The 24211-nt window shown below is 43.6% G+C and overlaps 1 protein-coding gene across 2 annotated transcripts in view; it reads left to right on the forward strand.

Moving 5' to 3' along the window:
• cdc42se2 (CDC42 small effector 2) overlaps positions 1–24139 on the forward strand; it is a 73855-nt gene extending 49716 nt beyond the window's left edge. For both annotated transcript variants that reach the window (XM_036976701.1, XM_036976700.1), the window contains 3 exons: positions 18287–18388; positions 20476–20597; positions 20875–24139. In XM_036976701.1, the coding sequence (XP_036832596.1) occupies positions 18287–18388; positions 20476–20577 (204 nt within the window). In that variant the 3' untranslated portion in view covers positions 20578–20597; positions 20875–24139. The remainder of the gene's footprint in view (positions 1–18286; positions 18389–20475; positions 20598–20874) is intronic.
• The last annotated feature ends 72 nt before the right edge of the window (positions 24140–24211 follow it).

Below are 24211 nucleotides of genomic sequence, written 5' to 3' on the forward strand. Positions count from 1 at the left end.
TATAGGAATTTATTTGAATTTGGCGCTCTGCATTTTCTCTGGCTTTTGACCGAGTGGGATGCTACCGTCCCACATATCCCAGAGAGGTTAAATGCTGAGCTCTAGTTAATGAACAGCATTCTTACATACGTATTCCTCTTGTCCAGGTGGGATAGGGCAGTGTGATGGGGATTGCATCTTGGACCTATTGGGGCGGTAAGCAAACTGAAGTGGGTTGACGGTATCAGGTAGGGTGGTGGTGAAATGAGGGTTTTCTTTTTGTAATCCGTGATTGACTGTAGACCCTGCCACATACGTCTCGTGTTTGAGCTGTTGAATTGCGACGCTACTTTGTCTCTATACAGACGCTTTGCTTGTTTGATTGCCTTGCGAAAAACTACACTGTTTGTATTCAATCATGTTTCCAGTCGCCTTGCCATGATTAAAAGCGGTGGTTTGCGCTTTCAGTTTAGTGCGAATGCTGCCATCAATCCACAGTTTCTGATTAGGTTTAGGTAAGATTTTTTAATAGTCACAGTGGGTACAACATCTCTGATGCACGTGCTAATAAAGTCACTCACCGAGTTAGCATATACATCAATGTTATTGTCTGAGGCTACCCGGAACATATCTCAGTCCACGTGATCGAAGCAACCTTGAAACGTGGAATCCGATTGGTCAGACCAGCGTTGGTTGACCTGAGCACGGGCATTTCCTGTTTTAGTTTCTGCCTATAGGATGGGAGCAACAAAATTGAGTCATGGTCAGATTTGCCGAAGGGAGGGCAGGGGAGGGCTTTGTATGCATTGCGGAAGTTAGAGTAGCAATGGTCCAGAATGCTACCAGCTTGTGTTCAATATGCTGATAGAATTTAGGAAGCCTTGTTCTCAGATTAACTTAGATAAAATCCTCAGCTACAATAAATGAAGCCTCATTTCTTATTCACAATCTATGGATTTCACATGACTGGGAATACAGATATGCATCTTTTGGTCAAAGATTCCCTTTGGGGGAAAAAAGTAGGTGTGGTTCAGAAAACCATTCAGCATCTGGTGTGGCCACCATTTGCCTTGTGCAGCGCGTCATCTCCTTTCCATAGAGTTGATCAGGCTGTCAATTGTGGCCTGTAGAATTATTGTCCCACTCTTCAATGGTTGTGCAAAGTTGGTGGATATTGGCAGGAACTGGAACACGCTGTCGTACATGTTAATGCAGAGCAAACATGCTCAGTGGGTGACATGTCTGGTGAGTATGCAGGCCATGGAAGAACTGGTACATTTTCAGCTTCAGGAATTGTGTACAGATTCTTGTGACATGGGGCCGTGAATTATCATGCTGAAACATGAGGTGATGGCGGCGGATGAATGGCACGACAATGGGTCTCAGGATCTCATCACGGTATCTCTGTGCATTCAAATTGCCATTGATAAAACGCACTTGGGTTCATTGTCCGTAGTTTATGCCTGCCCATACCATAACCCCACCGCCACCATTGGGCACTCTGTTCACAATGTTGGCATCAGCAGACTGCTTGTCCACATGACACCATACATGCTGTCTGCCATCTGCCCGGTACAGTTGAAACTGGGATTCATCTGTGAAGAGCACACTTCTCCAGTGTGCCAGTGGCCATCGAAGGTGAGCATTTGCCCACTGCAGCCGGTTACGACCCCAAACTGCAGTCAGGTCAAGACCCTTGTGAGGACGATGAGCACGCAGATGAGCTTCCCTGAGACGGTTTGTTACAGTTTGTGCAGAGATACTTTGCTTGTGCAAAAACCCACAGTTTCATCAGCTGTACAGGTGGCTGGTCTCAGCTGGTTACACGTGGTCTGCGGTTGTGAGGCCGGTTGGACGTACTGTCAAATTCTCTGAAATTATATTGGAGGCGGCTTATGGTATTGAACATTTCAATGAACATTCAATTCTCTAGCAACAGCTCTAGTGGACATTCCTGCAGTCAGCATACCAATTGCATGCTCGCTCAACTTGAGACATCTGACATCTGTATTTTAGAGAGGCCTTTTATTGTCCTCTGAACAAGGTGCACCTGTGTAATTTTTATTGTAATTTTATTTCACCTTTATTTAACCAGGTAGGCTTGTTGAAAACAAGTTCTCATTTGCATCTGCGACCTGGCCAAGATAAAGCAAAGCAGTTTGATACATACAACAACAACAGAGTTACACATGAAATAAACAAACATACAATCAATAATACAGTAGAAAAATATAGATACAGCATGTGTAAATGAGGTAGGATAAGGGAGGTAAGGCAATAAATAGGCCATGGTGGCGAAATAATTACAATATAGCAATTAAACACTGGAATGGTAGGATGTGCAGAAGATGAATGTGCAAGTAGAGATACTGGGGTGCAAAGGAGCAAGATAAATAAATACAGTATGGGGATGAGGTAGATTGGATGGGCTGTTTACAGATGAGCTATGTACAGGTGCAGTGATCTGTGAGGTAAGAGTCTCCAGCTTCAGAGAGTTTTGCCAGTCATTGGCGGCAGAAACTGGAAGGAGAGGCGGCTTTGGGGGTGACTAGTGAGATATACATACCTGCTGGAGCGCATGCTGCGGGCGGGTACTGCTTTGGTGACCAGTGAGCTGAGATAAGGCGGGGCTTTACCTAGCAGAGACTTGTAGATGACCTGAAGCCAGTGGGTTTGGCGACGAATATGAAGTGAGGGCCAGCCAACGAGAGCATACAGGTCACAGTGGTGGATAGTATATGGGGCTTTGGTGACAAAACGGATGGCACTGTGATAGACTGCATCCAATTTGTTGAGTAGAGTGTTGGAGACTATTTTGTCAATGTAAATGCTTTGTTGTGAAATAGGAAGCCGATTCTAGATTTAATTTTGGATCGGAGATGTTTGATGTGAGTTTGGACGGAGAGTTTACAGTCTAACCAGACACCTAGGTATTTGTAGTTGTCCACATATTCTAAGTCAGAATCTTCCAGAGTAGTGATGCTGGGCGGGCGGGCGGGCAGGTGCGGGCAGCGATTGGTTGAAGAGCATGCATTTTAGTTTTACTTGCATTTAATGATCATGCTGTTTAATCAGCTTCTTGATATGCCACACCTGTCAGGTGGATGGATTATCTTGGCAAAGGAGAAATGCTCATTAACAGGGATGTAAACAAATTTGTGCACAAAATTGTAGAGAAATACATTTTTTTGTGCATATGGAACATTTCTGGGCTCTTTTATTTCAGCTCATGAAACATGGGACCAACACTTTACATGTTGCGTTTATATTTTTGTTCAGTTTAGGAAGATGTGTTTAAGAGAAATTAGTTGTACGTTCCCCTAAGCATTGCGTGTGTGGTTCTCTGTGGTGTTCAAGCATGTGTGTCTGTGTGGCATGCGCGTGATTCTGTGTGGCGTGTGTGGGATTCTGTGTGTGGTATACGCTTGTATGATTGTGTGTATGTCTGTGAGAATGAAACTTTGTGTATGAATGAGCTTGTGTGTGAGCATCTCTTTGTCCCAGATTTAACTAACCCTAACCCATATTAGACTAAATTGCTAAAACAGGCATTGCACTTCTGATGAGCGGTGATGGGGAGGCCTATATAAATTAGACCATCCAGTACGGAGAAGAGCGCCTGAGGACTTCCTCACGTGAACACTTTCCCCATCTACACCCAGAGCACTAGTGTGTCCTCATTCCGGATGCATAGCATTAGGCCACATCTAGCTTAATCATTCCCGGGATGTATAGCAAGAGGCCACATCTAGCTTAATCATTCCGGGATGCATAGCAATAGGCCACACCTAGCTTAATCATTCCAGGATGCATAGCAATAGGCCACACCTAGCTTAATCATTCCGGGATGCATAGCAATAGGCCACATCTAGCTTAATCATTCCAGGATGCATAGCAATAGGCCACATCTAGCTTAATCATTCCAGGATGCATAGCAATAGGCCACATCTAGCTTAATCATTCCGGGATGCATAGCAATAGGCCACATCTAGCTTAATCATTCCGGGATGCATAGCAATAGGCCACATCTAGCTTAATCATTCCGGGATGCATAGCAATAGGCCACATCTAGCTTAATCATTCCGGGATGCATAGCAATAGGCCACATCTAGCTTAATCATTCCGGGATGCATAGCAATAGACCACATCTAGCTTAATCATTCCGGGATGCATAGCAATAGGCCACATCTAGCTTAATCATTCCGGGATGCACAGCAATAGGCCACATCTAGCTTAATCATTCCCAGGATGCACAGCAATAGGCCACATCTAGCTTAATCATTCCCAGGATGCATAGCAATAGGCCACATCTAGCTTAATCATTCCAGGATGCATAGCAATAGGCCACATCTAGCTTAATCATTCCAGGATGCATAGCAATAGGCCACATCTAGCTTAATCATTCCAGGATGCATCGCAATAGGCCACATCTAGCTTAATCATTCCGGGATGCATAGCAATAGGCCACATCTAGCTTAATCATTCCGGGATGCATAGCAATAGGCCACATCTAGCTTAATCATTCCGGGATGCATAGCAATAGGCCACATCTAGCATTCTCTCCACATTTTATAACTGTTGTATTGTTTTATGATAGTCATGGTCATTTTAACAGGCTCTTTTATCCAAAGCCATTTCCAGTAAACTATGTGGTGCTTGTGGGATTCAACCCTGGTGTTGCCACTTGCCAGGCTCTGTGGGAACTGAATGATCAGTAGTGTGTTAATGGAAATATAAAGGCCTACATCATGCTGTTCATCCCAATAGCTTAGTGCTCTACACTGCCTTAAAGTATTCACACCTCTTTTTCCCCCAAAAAAATCTATTTTGTGTCACTGGCCTACACACAATACCCCATAATGTCAAAAGTGGAATTATGTTTTTAAAATGAAAAGCTGAAATATCTTTAGTCATTAAGTATACAACAGAATGTTGCCGGAGGAGATGGCTGCCGTTTTTCGGGCTCTTAACCAATTGTGCTATTGTGTGTGTGTGTTTCGCATTATTTGTAACTTATTTTGTACATCATATTTCTGCCACTGTCTCTAATGACCGAAAATAGCTTCTGGATATCAGGACAGTGTTTACTTGCCTTGTTCTGGACGAAGATTATTTTCTTTAACGAGTCGGATGCAAAGGATTTACTTCAGACACCCGACAAGGCCAACATCCCCGTCATTCACAGGAGAAAGAGAGGGAGATATCGGGGACGTGGGTCGCGGTGCCTTGTAAGGATAGGACGCACAGTCATTGGATAACAAAATAGACGAGCTACGATTTATGAATATCCTGTAATATCTTATGTTTCTCCGAGTCTTGGCTGAACGACAACATGGATAACATACAGCTGGCGGTGTTTACGCTGCATCAGCAAGAACAGCTGGCTCCGGTAAGACGAGGGGTGGCGGTCTGTGTATATTTGTAAACCGCTGGTGCACAAAATCTAATATTAAGGAAGTCTCGAGGTATTGCTCACCTGAGGTAGAGTATCTCATAAGTTGTAGACCACACTATTTGCCAAGAGTTGTCATCTATATTCTTCGTAATTGTCGATCTACCACCGATGCTGGCACTAAGTCTGCACTCAATGAGCTGTTTAAAGCCATAAGCAAACAGGAAAATGCTCATCCAGAGGCGGCGCTCCTAAGTGCCTGGGACTTTAATGCAGAGAAACTTAAATCCGTTTTACCTCATTTCTACCAGCATGTCACATGTGCAACCAGAGGGGAAAAAAACTCTAGACAACCTTTATTCCACACACAGAGACGCATACAAAGCCCTCCATTTGGCAAATCTGACCATAATTCTATCTTCCTGATTCCTGCTTACAAGCAGAAAGTAAAGCAGGAGGCACAGGTGACTCTGTAAATAAAGAAGTGGTCAGAGGACGCAGAAGCTAAGCTACAGGACTGTTTTGTTAGCACAGACTGGAATATGTTCCGGGATTCTTCCGATGGCATTGAGGAGTACACCACATCAGTCGCTGGCTTCATCAGTAAGTGCATCGATGACATCGTCCCCACGGTGACAGTACATACATACCCCAAACAGAAACAAAGGATTACAGGCAATATCCGCACTGAGCTAAAGGGTGGAGCTGCCGCTTTCAAGGAGCTGGACTCTAACCCGCATGCTTATAAGAACTCCCGCTATGCCCTCCGACGAACCATCAAACAGGCAAAGCGTCAATACAGGACTAAGATTGAATCGTACTACACCGGTTCCGACGCTTGTCACATGTGACGGGGCTTGCAAGCTATTACAAACTACAAAGGTAAGCACAGCCGCGAGCTGCCCAGTGACGCAAGCATACCAGACGAGCATGCATGAGAGCATCAGCTGTTCTGGACGACTGTGTGATCACGCTCTCCGTAGCCGACGTGAGTAAGACCTTTTAAACAGGTCAACATTCACAAGGCTGCGGGGCCAGACGGATTACCAGGACGTGTACTCCGAGCATGCGCTGACCAACTGGCAAGTGTCTTCACTGACATTTTCAAACTCTCCCTGACCTGAGTCTGTAATACCAACATGTTTCAAGCAGACCACCATAGTCCCTGTTCCCAAGAACACGAAGGTTACATGTCTAAATGACTTCCGACCCATAGCACTCACGTCTGTAGCCGTGAAGTGCTTTGAAAGGCAGGTCATGGGTCACATCAACACCATTATCCCAGAAACCTTAGACCCACTCCAATTTGCCGTACCGCCCCAACAGATCCACGGATGATGCAATCTCTATTGCACTCCACACTGCCCTTTCCCACCTGTACAAAAAGAACACCTATTTGAGAATGCTATTCATTCACTACAGCTCAGCGTTCAAACCATAGTGCCCTCAAAGCTCATCACTAAGCTAAGGACCCTGGGACTGAATGCCTTGATGTGCAACTGGATTCTGGACTTCCTGATGGGTCGCCCCCAGGTGGTAAGGGTAGGTAACAGCACATCTGCCACATTGATCCTCAACACTGGAGCCCCTGAGAGGTGTATACTTAGACCCCTCCTGTACTCCCTGTTCACCCATGACTGCATGGCCAGGCACGACTCCAACACCAAGTTTGCTGTCGACACAACAGCCTGATCACCGACAACTATGAGAGAGCCTATAGGGAGGAAGTCAGAGACCTGGCCAATTGGTGCCATGACAACAACCTCTCCCTCAACGTGATCAAGACAAAGGAGATGATTGTGGACTACAGGAAAAGGAGGACCGAGCACGCCTCCATTCTCTTAGACGGGAGCGGAGTGGAGCAAATTGAGAGCTTCAAGTTCCTCGGTGTCCACATCTCCAACGAATTATCATGGTCCAAACATACCAAGACAGTCATGAATAGGGCACGACAAAGCCTATTCCCCCTCAGGAGACTGAAAAGATTTGTCATGGGTCCTCAGATCCTCAAAAAGGTTCTGCAGCTGCACCATCGAGAGAATCTGGTTGCATCACAGCCTGGAATGGCAACTTCTCAGCCTCCGACCACAAGGCACTACAGAGGGTAGTGTGTACGGCCCAGTCATCACAGGGACCAAGCTTCCTGCCATCCAGGACCTCTATATCAGGCGATGTCAGAGGAAGGCCCTAAAAATTGTCAGACTCCAGCCACCCTAGTCATAGACTGTTCTCTCTGCTACCGCACGGCAAGCGGTACCGGAGCACCAAGTTTACGTCCAAAAGGCTTCTTAACAGCTTCTACGCCCAAGCCATAAGACCCCTGAACAGCTAATCAAATGACTACCCAGACTATTTGCATTGTCCCACCCTCTCTTTTATGCTGCTGCTTCTCTCTGGTTATTATCTATGCATAGTCACTTTAATAACTCTACCTACATGTACATGTTACCTCGACTAATCTGTGCCCCCACACATTGACTCTGTACCGGCACCCCCTGTATATAGCATCGCTACTATTATTTTACTGCTGCTCTTTAATTATTTATTTTTCTTTTTTTACATATCTATTTTTTTAATTACCACTTATTTTTCTTAACTGCGTTGTTGGTTAAGGGCTTGTAAGCATTTCACTGTAAGGTTGTATTCTGTTGTATTCGGCGCATGTGACAAATAATTTGATTTAGATTTTTTTCAACCCCTTTATTATGGCAAGCCTAAATAAGTTAATAAGTAAAAGTGTGCTTAACAAGTCACATAATTAGTTGCATGGACTCACTCTTCGTGCAATAATAGTTTTTAACATGATAACATTTTGAATGACTACACATCTCTGTACCTCACACATAATTATCTGTAAGGTCCCTCAGTCAAGCAGTGCATTTCAAACACAGTTTCAACCACAAAGACCCAGGGAGGTTTTCCAATGCCTCACAAAGAAGGGCACCTATTGGTAGATAGGTTTTTAAAAAATGAAGCAGATATTGAATATCCCTTTGAGCATGGTGCAGTTATTAATTAATTTGGATGGCGTATCCATACACCCAGTCATTACAAAGATACGTGCATCCTTCCTAACTCAGTTGCCGGTGAGGAAGGAAGCCGCACAGGGATTTCACTATTTGGCCAATGGGGACTTTATTACTGTTAGAGTTGAATGGCTGTGATGGGAGAAAACCGAGGATGGATCAACAACATTGTAGTTACTCCACAATACTAACCTAAATGAGAGTGAAATGGAAACCTGTACATTAAAAACCCTATTTCAAAACATGCCTCTGTTTTGCAATAAGACACTAAAGTAAAACTGCAGAAAATGTGGCAAAGAAATTAATTTCATGTCCTGAATACAAAGCGGTATGTTTGTGGCAAATCCAACGCAACACATCAGAGAACCACTCTTCATATGTTCAAGCTTCATGTTATGGGTGTGCTTGTCCTAGTCAAGGACTAGGGAGTCTTTTTATGATAAAAATAAACAGAATAGAGCTAAGCACAGGCAAAATCCTAGAGGATAACCTGGCTTAGTCTGCTTTCCAACAGACACTGGGAGACAAATTCACCTTTCAGCAGTACAACAACATTAAACATACACTGGAGTTGCTTACGAAGACCACATTGAATGTTCCTGAGTAGGGCTGTGGCGGTCACGAAATGTTGTCAGTCGGTGATTGTCAAGAAAATAACTGTCGGTCTCACGGTAATTTACCGTTAATTAACATAAACACATTTAGCATCTCCTGGCTTCCACTCATAGCCTACAAGCCATTTTAATAAAGTAATAAATCCATGTAATATAGCCTACACCTTCACAGTAAATCCATGTAACAGCCTACACCTTCACAGTAGATCCATGTAACACAGCCTACACCTTCACAGTAGATCCATGTAACATAGCCTACACCTTCACAGTAGATCCATGTAACAGCCTACACCTTCACAGTAGATCCATGTAATATAGCCTACACCTTCACAGTAGATCCATGTAATATAGCCTACACCTTCACAGTAGATCCATGTAACATAGCCTACACCTTCACAGTAGATCCATGTAACACAGCCTACACCTTCACAGTAGATCCATGTAACACAGCCTACACCTTCACAGTAGATCCATGTAACACAGCCTACACCTTCACAGTAAATCCATGTAACACAGCCTACACCTTCACAGTAAATCCATGTAACACAGCCTACACCTTCACAGTAAATCCATGTAACACAGCCTACACCTTCACAGTAAATCCATGTAACACAGCCTACACCTTCACAGTAAATCCATGTAACACAGCCTACACCTTCACAGTAAATCCATTATTTATTTTAGACGGGTCTAAAGAAGCATCATATGAAGAAAATGTCGTCTATTTCAGAAGAAAATAATAGCATTTGAGGGAGTGCGCACATGCTGCTATTCTGTGTTGAGCGGTTAACAAATAAATAGGTCCTCTAAACTATAAAATAACACATATGGAATAATGTAGTAACCAAAAAGTGTTAAACAAATCAAAATATATTTGAGATTCTTCAAAGTACCCACCCTTTGCCTTGATGACAGCTTTGTTACTCTTGGCATTCTCTAGCTTCATGAGGAATGCTTTTCCAACAGTCTTGAAGGAGTTCCCACATATGCTGAGCACTTTTGGGCTGATTTTCCTTCACTCTGCGGTCCAGCTCATCCCAAACCATCTCAATTGGGTTGAGGTTGGGTGGTTGTGGAGGCCAGGTAATCTGATGCAGCCCTCCATTACTCTCCTTGGTCAAATAGCCCTTTACACAGCCCGATGGTGTGTTTTGGGTCATTATCCTGTTGAAAAAATAAACAATAGTCCCACTAAGGGCAAACCAGATAGGATGGCGTATCCCTGCAGAATTCTGTGGTAGCCATGCTGGTTAAGTGTGCCTTGAATTCTAAATAAATCAGACAGTTCCGCCAGCAGAGCATCATCACACCTCCTCCATGCTTCACGGTGAGAACCACACATGCGGAGATCATCCGTTCACCTACAGTGCGTCTCACAAAGACACAACGGTTGGAACCAAACATCTCAAATTTGGACTCATCAGACCAAAGGACAGATTTTCACCGGTCTAATGTCCATTGCTCGTGTTTCTTGGCCCAAGCAACTCTATTCTTCTTATTGTTGTCCTTTAGTAGTGGTTTCTTTGCAGCAATTTGACCATGAAGGCCTGATTTCACGCAGTCTCCTATGAACAGTTGATGTTGAGATGTGTCTGTTACTTGAACTCTGTGAAGCATTTATTTGTGCTGCAATCTGAGGTGCAGTTAACTCTGCTGCAGAGGATAAGTTAATTAGAGGTAACTCTGGGTCTTCCTTTCCTGTGGTGGTCCCCATGAGAGACAGTTTCATCATAGAGCTTGATGTTTTTGGCGACTCCACTTGAAGAAACTTTAAAAGTTTTTGACATTTTCCGCATTGAATGACCTTCATGTCTCAAAGTAATGATGGACTGTTTCTCTTTGCTTATTTGAACTGTTCTTGCCATATATGGACTTGGTCTTTTACCAAATAGGGCTATCTTCTGTATACCACCCCTTCGTTGATACCACACAACTGATTGGCTCAAATGCATTAAGAAGGAAAGATATTCGACAAATTAACTTTTAACAAGGCACACCTGTTAATTGAAATGTATTTCAGGTGACTACCTCATGAAGCTGGTTGAGAGAATGCCAAGAGTGTGAAAAGCTGTCATCAAGGCAAAGGGTGGCTACTTTGAAGAATCTCAAATATTAAATATTTTGCTTTGTTTTACACTGTTTTTGTTACTACATGATTCCATATATGTTATTTCATAGTTTTGATGTCTTCACTATTATTCTACAATGTAGAAAATGGTCAAATTAAGAAAACCCCTTGAATGAGTAGGTGTCAAACTTTTGACTTGTACTGTTTGTGACATTTGTTACCATGCAACGAGGCAGCGGGAAACGAGGCAGCGGGAAACGAGGCAGCGGGAAAAAATACATATCTATGCACTTAAATAGCGAATGGTTTATTTTCATGCGAGCCAGGTAGGCTCTACTCCTGTTGTAAAGAGACGCAAAGTGCTTAATATTACGAAAGTTGAGAAACAAATATAGTAGCTGTTATAGAGTGGAAAATGATGCTGGCTCATCTAATCAATAGGCAGCGCTATCACCGGTCCTAGATTGGTGACCGTTCTGTGAGCAATAAAGATAGTTGAGTATTGGTCTCCATGATAGATAGTGGTGTAAATCAGTTCCTAATAAATGACAAGTAAAGATTACATCCTGTGTCCTCCAATTATATGTTGATCTATTCAAGATACTACAGTAGGCCTAGCCTATAGAAAGCTGATGGATCCTCCTCTTTTTATTAGCAGCCATCACTCTGTTTTCTCCTGCATTTACAAAACCTATAGAAATGTTGCACAAAATGAGCTCATGGGCTCTCATGATGTGTTTTTATTAGATTTTCATTACATTTGCATTGATGTCAGAGTGATTAGAGGGACAATAGAGCGCTGAGTACCAGGCAGTTAGCAAGTTTGGTAGGCTACTAATGATCAGCATCAGAGCTTGGAGAAGCCTAATTACCGTGGTCATGTGGAATTTGACCGCCGGTGTGGCAGTAATACGGTCCCCGCAACAGCCCTATTCCTGAGTGGCCGGGGGGGGGGGGGGGGGTGTGTGTGTGTGTGTGTGTGTATAGCCTAGTTTTAAATTAAATCGGCTTGATAATCTATGGCTGTCTAGCAATGATCAACAACCAACTTGACAGAGCTTGAAGAATTTTGTACAATACAGGTGTGCAAAGCTCTTAGACTTACCCAGAAAGACTCACAGCTGTAATCGCTGCCAAAGGTGATGCTAACATGTATTGACTCAAGGGGTGTGAATACTTGTAGATATTTCTGTTTTTCTTTTTTTAATACAGTTTATGGGGTATTGTGTGTAGAGAAGTGATTTTTAAAATATATATATTTAATCAATTGAATTCAGGCTGTAACACAACAAATTGTGGAATAAGTCAAGGGGTAGGAGTACTTTCTGAAGGCACTAACTATTTCCTGGGTATTATAGGCAAGGCTATTAGCATTCTGTGCTGCAAAGTATTTGTTTTGTATTTGGTGAGCGGGTAGAGCTCGCCATAGGATCTAAGTTGCGTTAGTTATCATGGGTTCTGTTAAATAGCCTTTCCAAGGGAACGTTTCCCAGGGTAATTTAGCCACTCCAACAAGGAGTGGAGGACTAGTGAAGTTGACCAGTCTAGGACAAGGTACTCTAAAAATCCTACAAAACTCTAGGTCTACCAGGCCCATCTCCAATTAGGAATATTTTTGATGTCTGGCCAACCCTCCTAGAGAACTACTGGGTCTGCAAGCTTTGCTCTAACTGATTCAGGTCCTGATGGACCACTGCTTATTAGTCAGATGGGTTAGAGCAGGGCTGGAACAAAAGCCAGTAGCTCCCCTGGTGGAGGGTTGGCCGCCCCTGCCTCGAACCTTTGGCTAAAATGAAAGCTATGTAGAACTAAATCAGGATACAAACCAGCTAGAAGTAAAGATATATGTGTTTCTAAATCAGGACACAAACCAGTAGTCGGAGCTTCATAATGTTGTGGTTTAATTAGAACTATGTTGGACTTCAAGATAATCAAATGGTGAGAATTGCGGTTAGTACCCTGGATTTGACATCATTGCTATCTAGATCACAGTTTACTATGGCTAATTCTGACCTGAGGCCACCCACCATATGCTGCTGCCGGGTTCCATCATGCTCAATATTGTGTTCAATGAGCACAAAGGTCATGCTGAACGGAAGTCCTGAACATGCAAGCCACACCAGACAGTCTGGATCATAGTGTTGGATGAACTGGGCAAAATAAACCTGGAAGGTTGAATTACTGTTTTGTCATCTGAAATACTAATTGAGATAAATAGACAAAGCTCATTTGGTTATGTCATAGCCTATATTACAGGAAAACTAACCTATTTGAATCTTATTATTCTCAAAGGTTTCTTGAGATTAGGTTTAGATCCTGAGGAACACTGTAACTTGTAGCTTTCATCTTTTTCAGGACCGTCTTAAGCCCTTCTGTGAGTGAAAACACTGGAGCGGAAATTAAGCACCTCATTGTTTCGCCGGCCAGATATAATTACATTAACATGTCATTCAATAACCCACTTAATACCATGGAAACGTACTCAAGAGGTCCATGGTGTCATGATCACGATGAGAACGTTATGACTCCTCCCTAGCAACAGATAGTGTTCCGTCGCTAGGCTAACAGATTGCCATTTGACACAGGAGCTTCCAACTTTTATTTCCTGTGCTCACAAACTGGAAAACTATGAAACCATATTTATCAAATGAGTCATAATGTACACTGGGTCTATAGTTTTGTTTATACTCAACTGCTCAGCCTTTATGGTCTTGAACCGTAAAACTCTTGTGAACTCTCAAATGAGAGAAATGATAGTCCTGGTAGTGCTGCTGACATCTGACATGTAGGGGCTAGTCTTTGTTATTACTGTTGATCTATAGATGATCTCACTAGCACTCTGAGTCAGTCTCTCTGGCTGTCTCTCTGGCTGGCTGGCTGTCTGTGTGTGTCTTTCTCTCTCTTTCTCTGTCTGACTCTCACGCTCTCTCTTTCCCATACATACACACTTCTAGAGCTTTTTTTTTTTCATAAAAATGCTCCTTCAGACTACATTAGATCGTTTTTTTTTTATGTATGAATAAGTATGAAAGTGTGGCCTGTGAAAGTAGAGGAGAAGGGGAGCCGTCCTGGCTTGTCCCGACACCAGGCCTCAATTATATATTTAGTACTCCGTTTTGACCCTCTCCTCAACCGGCTCGGCAGTACTGTTAAACTGACAGGCTCTCAAACTGCTAACGGAGGTTGATTCCCGGCGCTTGGAAGCCCATGGAAATCTCACTAATGAGCCATTGGAATCTCGTTATGGTGAGTTTCACTGACAAGGCAGGAAAGCCACACAGCACTGCTCCAGCCATGCCCTGCAGACTCTTTCCACCATGCTTGGGGCCAACATGACCAACGGCACAGTCAGTCCCAGTAACAGTGCATTACACTATAACACAAACATATCAGTATGTGGACACCCCTTCAAATTAGTGGATTTGTCTATTTCAGCCACACTTGTTGCTGACAGGTGTATAAAATCGAGCACACAGCCATACAATCTCCATAGACAAAAATTGGCAGTAGAGTGGCCTTACTGAAGACCTCTGACTTTCAACGTGGCACCGTCATAGGATACCACTTTTCCAAAAAAAGTCAGTTTGTCAAGTTCCTGCCCTGCTAGAGCTGCCCCGGTACACTAAGTGCTGATATTGTGAAGTGGAAACGTCTAGGAGAAACAACAGCTCGGCCGTGATGTGGTAGGGCCACAAGTTCACAGAACGGCACCGCCGAGTGCTGAAGCACGCAGCGCATAAAAATCGCAATCATCTGTCCTCGGTTGCAACAGTCACTACCGAGTTCCAAACTGCCTCTGAAAGCAACGTCAGCACAGTAACTGTTTTGTCTGGAGCTTCATGTAATGGCTGAGCATGTGCACACAAGCCTAAGATCACCATGCGTGATGCCAAATGTCAGTTGGAGTGGTGTAAAGCTCGCCACCATTGGACTCTGGAGCAGTGAAAACTCGTTCTCTGGCGTGATGAATCACGCTTCACCGTCTGGCGGCCGAATCTGGGTTTGGTGGAAACCAGGAGAACACTACCGGTCTGAATGCATAGTGCACACTGTAAAGTTTGGTGGAGGTGGAATAATGTTCTGGGGCAGTTTTTCATGCTTTAGGCTAGGCCCCTTAGTTCCAGTGAAGAGAAATCTTAACGCTACAGCATACAATGACATTCTGGACGATTCTATGCTTCCCACTTTGTGGCAACAGTTTGGGGAAAGCCCTTTCCTGTTTCAGCATGACAATGCCCCCTGTGCACAAAGCAAAGTTCCATACAGAACTTGTTGGTTGAGATCGGTGTGGAAGAACTTGACTGGCCTGCACAGAGCCCTGACCCTATCAAATACTTTTTAAAATATGTTTTATTCCCAATTTCGTGGTATCTAATTGGTAGTTAGTCTTGTCCCATCGCTGCAACTCCCGTACGGACTCGGGAGAGGCGAAGGTCGAGTGCCGTGCGTCCTCCGAAATCGCACTGCTTCTTGACACAACTGTGAGCCAGGCCTAATCGCCCAACATCAGTGCCCAACCTCACTAATGCTCTTGTGGCTGAATGGAAGCAAGTCCCCACAGCAATGTTCCAACATCTAGTGGAAAAGCCTTCCCAGAAGAGTGGAGGCTGTCATAGTAGCAAAGGGGGAACCAACTCCATATTAATGCCCATGATTTTGGAATGAGATGTTTGACGAGCAGGTGTCCACATACATTTGGTCATGTGGTGTACTTCCACTATGACAGAAAGTGTTTCCTGGGTTGTAAACATTAGCCTGAGAAACGGTTAGCCTGAGGTAGAAGTATGTTATGGACTCTATGTTGGGTCGGGAACCACTAGTGGATCGTGTTAGTTTCCTGAGTTGTGACCAGAAACATTGGTTTGTTTATCTGGGGGTCAGCAAAAGATTTGAACGGCTTTTGCTGGCGTCAATGATGGAGCAACTGGTCTAGCTCTTAGGGGATTAGAACTCGCTAATAGGAAGATATTCGTTTTTTGGACTTCACCGTTGTATGCTATTAAGCTAAAAAATAATTTGGGGTTGAAAGCACATCAAAGCACTTGGTGGGGAACCGTCAGTACATTTTCATAGGCTGTGTCCCAAAATGGCACCCCATTCCCTATATAGTGCACTACTTTTTGACCAGAGCCTATGGGCCCAAAAGTAGTACATTTTAAATAGGTTGTCCTTAAGGGACACAGCCAGTAAACAGACGATACCTTAAATGTCAGTGCATTTTTATTTATCCTTCGTCTCAAAGCCATGCGCTGCAGAAAGGTTAATAGGCCAACCCCAGGAAATATGTTGAGGCTAATTGTTTTGGGGGATAGTGGAAGCAGCATGCTATTTTGCTGTAAACCTCTGATGTTCTTTGAAAATACATATTATACGAAGGTGGGGGGATTGATACCCATGAAGCATGGATGTCCCATATGTTTGGGTTCAAATGTAGGCTACAGTTTGTCTCCTAGTAGTGTATAGTCTAGAGATGTTGGCCAATCGAGCAATTTTTGTCATAGTATGAAGTATAGCCTACCTTTTCCCTGAGAACCAACTTGGCTTCCCTCTCCAGTTAAACCCAAGATCAAGGGCATTTTGCATTGCAACAACAATGAACAAGTATGTTTTTTGTGTCAGCTTTGAGCTCATTTCTCCATTTTTGGAATGTCAGTGTAATCTCAGTGAGCCGCTTTGAAGTACCCAAGGATGCTAATATTCTGCAACGCAGATTTGGGGAATGTCTGAGAGGGAAACGGAAGGATTTCCTGTCATTGTGCTCAGTCTGGAATTCCAGCTCTTCCCTGTAGTAAAACACTGGAGCGCAGTGTAACGAGGCTTCCCTGTAGTAAAACACTGGAGCGCAGTGTAACGAGGCTTCCCTGTAGTAAAACACTGGAGCGCAGTGTAACGAGGCTTCCCTGTAGTAAAACACTGGAGCGCAGTGTAACGAGGCTTCCCTGTAGTAAAACACTGGAGCGCAGTGTAACGAGGCTTCCCTGTAGTAAAACACTGGAGCGCAGTGTAACGAGGCTTCCCTGTAGTAAAACACTGGAGCGCAGTGTAACGAGGCTTCCCTGTAGTAAAACACTGGAGCGCAGTGTAAACAGACCTGCCAGTGACCCCTCACCCCTAGACCAGTGCTCCAGCTCGCTGAGTGAGATTTGCAAGTGAAGGAGCAATCACAGCTGCAGACCTAGGACTCACGCAGCACTGCTGTATCCCACGAAAGGGATTTGGCCGTTTATCATAAATCCTTTATTGACGATGGGGCTAAGGGCGAGACCCGGTGTTTTTCGTGGCTTACCGCACTCTGAGGAAAAGGTGTGATTGAAACATTGGTTTACATGGGCATTCACAAGCATGTTTGTCTGAATTTTATTCACCACTATAGTGGAATCAGTCTTTGACGATGGCTTTGAAGATGGTCCTGTGGTGTGTGTATGTGTGATGCTACCATGACATGATATTTGTCTCTGTGACCAGTGACGTGTGTAGACTGAGGAAAATGGCAGACCTCACAGCACCTCGGTTATCAGAAAGCAGTTGTCATAGCAACTGGATGTGTGGCGTTCAAGTAGTTACCGATTTTAGTTACTGATTCTTTACAGCAGTATGACGTGAAGGGAAGGACAATAGCTTTTCAGGAACTGTTGATATTTTTACAGTAGTGTTACAATGTGTACTAAAGGGCCTCACGGCATAGGTTACAACCTTCATCAACTATGTAACAAGTCAGAACACCACGAGCAATGCCATCTAATCACACACTGCTAATGTTGCCAGAATAGGCCTATATTGTGCATGCTGTGATGCCTGCTAGCTGACTCGCTCTGACAATTCATTACAAGCACAGTTCATTATCCTTCGCTAAAGAGTCAAGTTTATTTTGGTTGTCAGAGTGGGAAAAATGTATGTTTACATTAAATACATCAGAGGCACCAGCACTGAGAGAGAGGGCAAATTCCTTTTTACTGGGAGAGAAAGGATTCACCCACTGGCTTGTATTCCATACAGCTCAGGCATGTGTACATAGCGATAGATTCTGTTGCTTGCTTCACTGATGCACAAACCCCTTGGAAGCTGAACATAGGAAATTGGTTTAACATTAAACGTAATGGTAAACTGAAACTCTTATCCTTGTCATAGAATAAAAAACAATTCCCAGATGGACCTTGGGTAGAAAAAGACGGATGGTGAATGTATCCTTTTCCTCCCCCTCTTGCAGAAGCGGCGGAGGCGCATCGACAGGAGTATGATCGGGGAGCCCACTAATTTTGTCCACACATCCCACGTGGGATCGGGAGACATCTTCAGTGGCATGAACTCGGTAAGAGGAAGCAATGGAAGCCGTGCAGAGGAAGCAATGCATAATGGGAATGTGATGGGATGTCAATCATTAGCCACCAAGATGGGATAAGTATAGACCTATACATTATTATTTAAAGACTATTCATTAGGATTTAAAGACACTACGATGATTTAAAAACTATTCATTTATATACTATTCATTATGATTGACTACAGTATGATTTAAAGACTATTCATTATGATTTAAAGATTGCACTATTATGACCCATTTATGGAAAGATGAGACTCACGAATGGTGTTCTCCATTGTGCTGTACACAAGTGTCTTGGGACTCGTCTGAAGTCGGTACAGCCGATGTACCAACTTCGGTCTGTAGCGTCCGAGAAGTTTGGGCTACACACTCATATGACCCCTCTGGAAAGGTGGAACTGTTGAACACATGTCGGTTGTTTTGCTCTAGGACACCTACAGGCCTCACAACTCATCTGCAGGTCCCCCGGTACCAGATGTACCAGTCCTGTTGGAAGGTAACCCTTTGCCACAGTCTGAGGTCCTGAGCGCTCTTGAGCAGGTTTTCATCAAGGATCTCTCTGTACTTTGCTTCGTTCATATTTCAAACAATCCTGACAATTCAGTCCCTGCCACTGAAAACCATCCCCACATCATGAAGCTGCCACCACCATGCTTCACGGTAGGGATGGTGCCAGGTTTCCTCCAGATGTGACATTTGGCATTCAGGCCAGAGAGTTCAATCTTGGTTTCATCAGACCAGAGGATCTTGTTTCTCATGATCTGAGGATCCTTTAGGTGCCTTTTGGCAAACTCCAAGCGGGCTGTCATGTGCCTTTTATTGAGGAGTGGCTTCCGTCTGGCCAGTCTACGATAAAGGCCTGATTGGTGGAGTGCTGCAGAGATGGTTGTCCTTCTGGAAGATTCTCCCATCTCCACAGAGGAACTCTGGAGGTCTGTCAGAGTGACCAGTTCTTGGTCACCTCCCTGACCCAAGGTCCTTCTCCCCTGATTGCTCAGTTTGGCTGGGCGGGCAGCTCTAGGATGGATATTGGTGGTTCCAAACTTCTTCCATTTAAGAATGATAGAGACCATTGTGTTCTTGGACCTTCAATGCTGCAGACATTTTTTGGTACCCTTCCCCAGATCTGTTCCTCGACACAATCCTGTCTCAGAGCTCTACGGACAGTTCCCTCGACCTCATGGCTTTTTTTGCTCTGACATGCACTGTCAACTGTGTGGTGTGCCTTTCCAAATCATGTCCAATCAATTGAATTTACCACAGGTGGACACCAATCAAGTTGTAGAAACATCTCAATGATGATCAATGGAAACAGGATTCACCGGAGGTCAATTTCAAGTCTCAGGAAAGGGTCTGAATACTTGGTGTGTTGAGGGAAACTGAGGGTCGGGGATGTGGGAGTGAAGTTGCTGGGAATGATGTTCAAAGATTAAAAACCAAAAAATTAAGTCTAAATGAACAAAACGAAAAAATAGTTTAAACTGATGCTAAACAGGAACGTTGTTACATCCAATGCCTTTTTGCCTGATGCCAAGCAAGCACTTGTATGCACACGGACATACACATGTAAATAGTGCCACACATGCACACAAACTAGAGGTTTGGGAGCTTGGGCCAGTGGCTGAGAGGTCGCTGGTTCGGGTCCCCGATTCGACTGGGTGGGGGGGAACTGTCCTTGTGCCCTTTGGCAGTGTGCTTGACCCTGGTTGCTCCTGTGGGTCGCCCTGAATGGGAGCGTCTGCTAGATGACAATGTAATTTAAATGTTCGGGTTAGCAGATGAATAGATAAATGTGGGTATTGCTTCAACAAGGTTAGCAGGTTTATAGATAAATGTGGGTATTGCTTCAACAAGGTTAGCAGGTTTATAGATAAATGTGGGTATTGCTTCAACAGGTTTAGCAGGTTAATAGATAAATGTGGGTATTGCTTCAACAAGGTTAGCAGGTTAATAGATAAATGTGGGTATTGCTTCAACAAGGTTAGCAGGTTAATAGATACATGTGGGTATTGCTTCAACAAGGTTAGCAGTTGTCCATCATCTTGTCTTTAACATACTGTTTACTTCCTCCACAGGTGAACTCCATTCAAAACCAAATGCAGTCAAAAGGTGGATACGGCGGAGAGGCCATGCCTGTGAATGTGCAGCTGCAACTGGTGGACACAAAAGCAGGATAACATGGAGGGGCAGCTTCACGGTAAGAGCTCAGAGACTGTAACATTGACTCTGCTTTGAATAGCTGAAGGAGTGAAAAACATTAAAACAATATTTTTTTGTTGTCTTATTTAAAATAAAATGGTCATATTTGGCCTAAATGAATGTAGATGTTTGTCATGTACTCTGGTAATGTGCCATGTATGGGAGATGTGGCCTGTATTTTAGGAATATGTCTTAAAAGACGGTCATTTAACTTATCTGAAGACTGTTTGGTTTCAGACAGTTGTTTAAACCTTGCCTGTTTGTCTTCCCTCTAGGTTCCTTCATGTTGATGTTTTTCATCCTGGTCTCCATGTCTGCCTTCAGTGACTGCTTCCCTCATCCTCCCTCCCCAATATTGGACTAGGGGATGATGTTCGCCTCCTGTCCTTCCGCTCTGTCTGCCCTCCTTTGCTCCTCCCAATGAGCCCACTATCGACCCCCCCCTTCTCTCCGCCTCAGCCCTCTCAACTCTCCTCGCGCCACAAATACATGGACAGTTTTTGTCACGCCATTGGAATGAGGCTGCTCCCCCCCTCTGCCTGTCTGTCCATCGGCCCTCTCCCACGGAGGACGACAGTCAAAAGGACAGCAGCGCTTCAGTTTTAGTGTACCTCACCCTTCCAACTTAAGCCAGACGCAAAAAGCATGATCCTCATCTCTGCAAGTTCAAAGTGTAAAACGCTTCTTCTCTTCAAATTATTATTTTTTGATGTGAGTTTTTTTTTGGGGGGGGGGGGTCTGTGGGGTTTTGTCAATTCAGTGTTTAAAGGTCTGGAACCTACAAGTACAAAATGTAGATTTTTGTTTTATTTTTATTATTAACATATTTCTTTTTATATATAGTTTTGTCTGGTTTGGCGGTCAGAATGGTGGGTGACCACGTTTGTGAAAAGTGGCTTGCTATGGCCCTTGGGTGCCAAAATGTCTGTAGAGCATATGGAATTATATTTTTTCTGCTGACGAATATTTTTTTTTTTTTTTTTGACTGCCTCAAGTGAATTCCACTCCAATAGGAAATGTGATTGTTACTTCGCTGTTGTTTACATCGTTCCAGTTCCCATTCCTTGTCTTTATTTTCATGATAATTGTTCAGTAGAACAATAACTGATGTTGAAATGGCATGAACTGGCATTTCACTCGACATTCTACTGTAAATGTTTTGGTAAACTTGATTTCAATAAGCCTGGGCTATATGAGTATATGCTGTGCAGTAAAATGTAAAGACCTTTAGCTATGTGGTACAGTGCTGGCTACTGGTGGTACAGTGCTGGCTACTGGTGGTACAGTGCTGGCTACTGGTGGTACAGTGCTGGCTACTGGTGGTACAGTGCTGGCTACTGGTGGTACAGTGCTGGCTACTGGTGGTACAGTGCTGGCTACTGGTGGTACAGTGCTGGCTACTGGTGGTACAGTGCTGGCTACTGGTGGTGCAGTGCTGGCTACTGGTGGTGCAGTGCTGGCTACTGGTGGTGCAGTGCTGGCTACTGGTGGTGCAGTGCTGGCTACTGGTGGTACAGTGCTGGCTACTGGTGAACTAGCTACTGATGGTACAGTGCTGGCTACTGGTGGTTAAGGACTAGCTTCTGGTGGTTAAGGACTAGGTACTGGTGTGGGTAACAGAATCTATAAAGCATTCAATGTTGCAATCTGGCATCGAGGCGAACCCAAACTCAAAGTTGTCTGTAAAAACTTGACCATGTGGCCGAGTTCATGAACTCATGCACATTCTAAGAGTAAAGAATAACTTATCAAAGCAAATGTTATCTTTTGTCTATGAAATTACTTGGTCATTGAAGATGCCTAGACAACTCCAATGTTTGTGCAAAACAAAGGACAGTATGATTACCATTGACACACAGGTTGACATCCTACTGTTTAGCTCCAAGACATTTTGTTCAGGTTCAGAGGCATATTTTCCATTATTTTAAACATGACGCGTGTATGATATTGCACTGGTGTTGTAAATGGTTTGGGGTAGGATATGGTGTGGTCTAATATAGGGTGTAGTCTATGGTTTGGGGTAGGATATATGGTGTAGTCTATGGGTTGGGGTAGGATATATGGTGTAGTCTATGGGTTGGGGTAGGATATATGGTGTAGTCTATGGGTTTGGGGTAGGATATATGGTGTAGTCTATGGGTTGGGGTAGGATATATGGTGTAGTCTATGGTTTGGGGTAGGATATATAGTGTAGTCTATGGGTTAGGGTAGGATAGGGTGTAGTCTCTATGGGTTAGGGTAGGATAGGGTGTAGTTTGTATGGGTTAGGGTAGAATAGGATGTAGTCTCTGTGGTTTAGCATAGAATAGAGTGTAGTCTCTATGGGTTAGGGTAGGCTAGGGTGTAATCTCTATGGGTTAGGGTAGGCTAGGGTGTAGTCTCTGTGGGTTAGGTGTAGGATAGGGTGTAGTATGTATGGGTAGGATAGGGTGTAGTCTGTATGGGTTAGGGCAGGCTAGGGTGTAGTTTGTATGGGTTAGGGTAGAATAGGATGTGGTTTGGCATAGGATAGGGTGAGGTCTCTATGGGTTAGGGTAGGCTAGAGGGTAGTTTATGTATTTAGGTAGAATAGGGGGTAGTCTATGGGTAGGATAGGGTGTAGTTTATGGATTAGGGTAGAATATTTTAAGAATTTTAACAAGAAGTAAAGAGAAAATATTCAAAATCAAAAAAAATGAAGTCTTCAAAAAGTCCTTTAATTTATCAAATTAATAATTTGTTTTCAATTGATGCCTCTGTCATTGAAAATGTAAATAATGAAATGGGGGTTTGGTTCACTTATTTGGATTAAAACTAATACCAGTATTGATGAGGAAAGAAGAGTCACTGGGCCTCGAACTCATATAATAAAAGTATCACACTGATTGTTGGCGGTCCTTCCCTCAAGTGTTTTGTTTGTATATACCATATTCCTTGTGTGCCACAACCTGAGGTATTCTAATTTATTGTTTGTCTTTTGTAACTTTTTTGTACTCTTAGTTTATTTCAGATTGATTGGAATGTTCAACCCCCCCCCCCCCCCCCCCCCCCCCAAAAAAAGAATTCACCATATGATAAATAATTGTGGTAATATTTATTCACCATTATTAGAAATGTACTGGGGGGCGGGGGAGAGAGAGAAGTTTTCCCAAATACTAAGTCTAAATGAGAGTGTCATACAATGTTTTGTGACAACTGAAAAGCACAAGAGTGTGTGTTTGTGTGTGTGTGTGTGTGTGTGTGTGTGTGTGTGTGTGTGTGTGAACAATATGAAGTTTGCAATACAATGCGAGTGTCGGCCAAAGTGGTATTGACCAGGGTACGTCAGCATGAATCTACTCTCAGCCAATGCTCACCACAAATGAATTTCAACATCAGGGAATTCACTCTGCTCAGTAATGTTAATTTTTTTTGTTGTTTTACATATCTGATGGGTTTTTTTTTGTGCTTTTTTTTTTTTTTTGTACACTTCCATCCCTCATGAATTGACATCCAGTGTTGGCTTGTAGATTACCAAATGTCTTCGGTTGAAATAAATATTTTTTTTTCCATGTTATGTGACCCTGTCTTTGTGGAATCATTTGAATAGAACCAGAGCCCTATTGGCGGTGATCAAAAGTAGTGCACTATATA

This window comes from Oncorhynchus mykiss, chromosome 5 (assembly GCF_013265735.2).
Source record: "Oncorhynchus mykiss isolate Arlee chromosome 5, USDA_OmykA_1.1, whole genome shotgun sequence".
Lineage (NCBI taxonomy): Eukaryota > Metazoa > Chordata > Actinopteri > Salmoniformes > Salmonidae > Oncorhynchus > Oncorhynchus mykiss.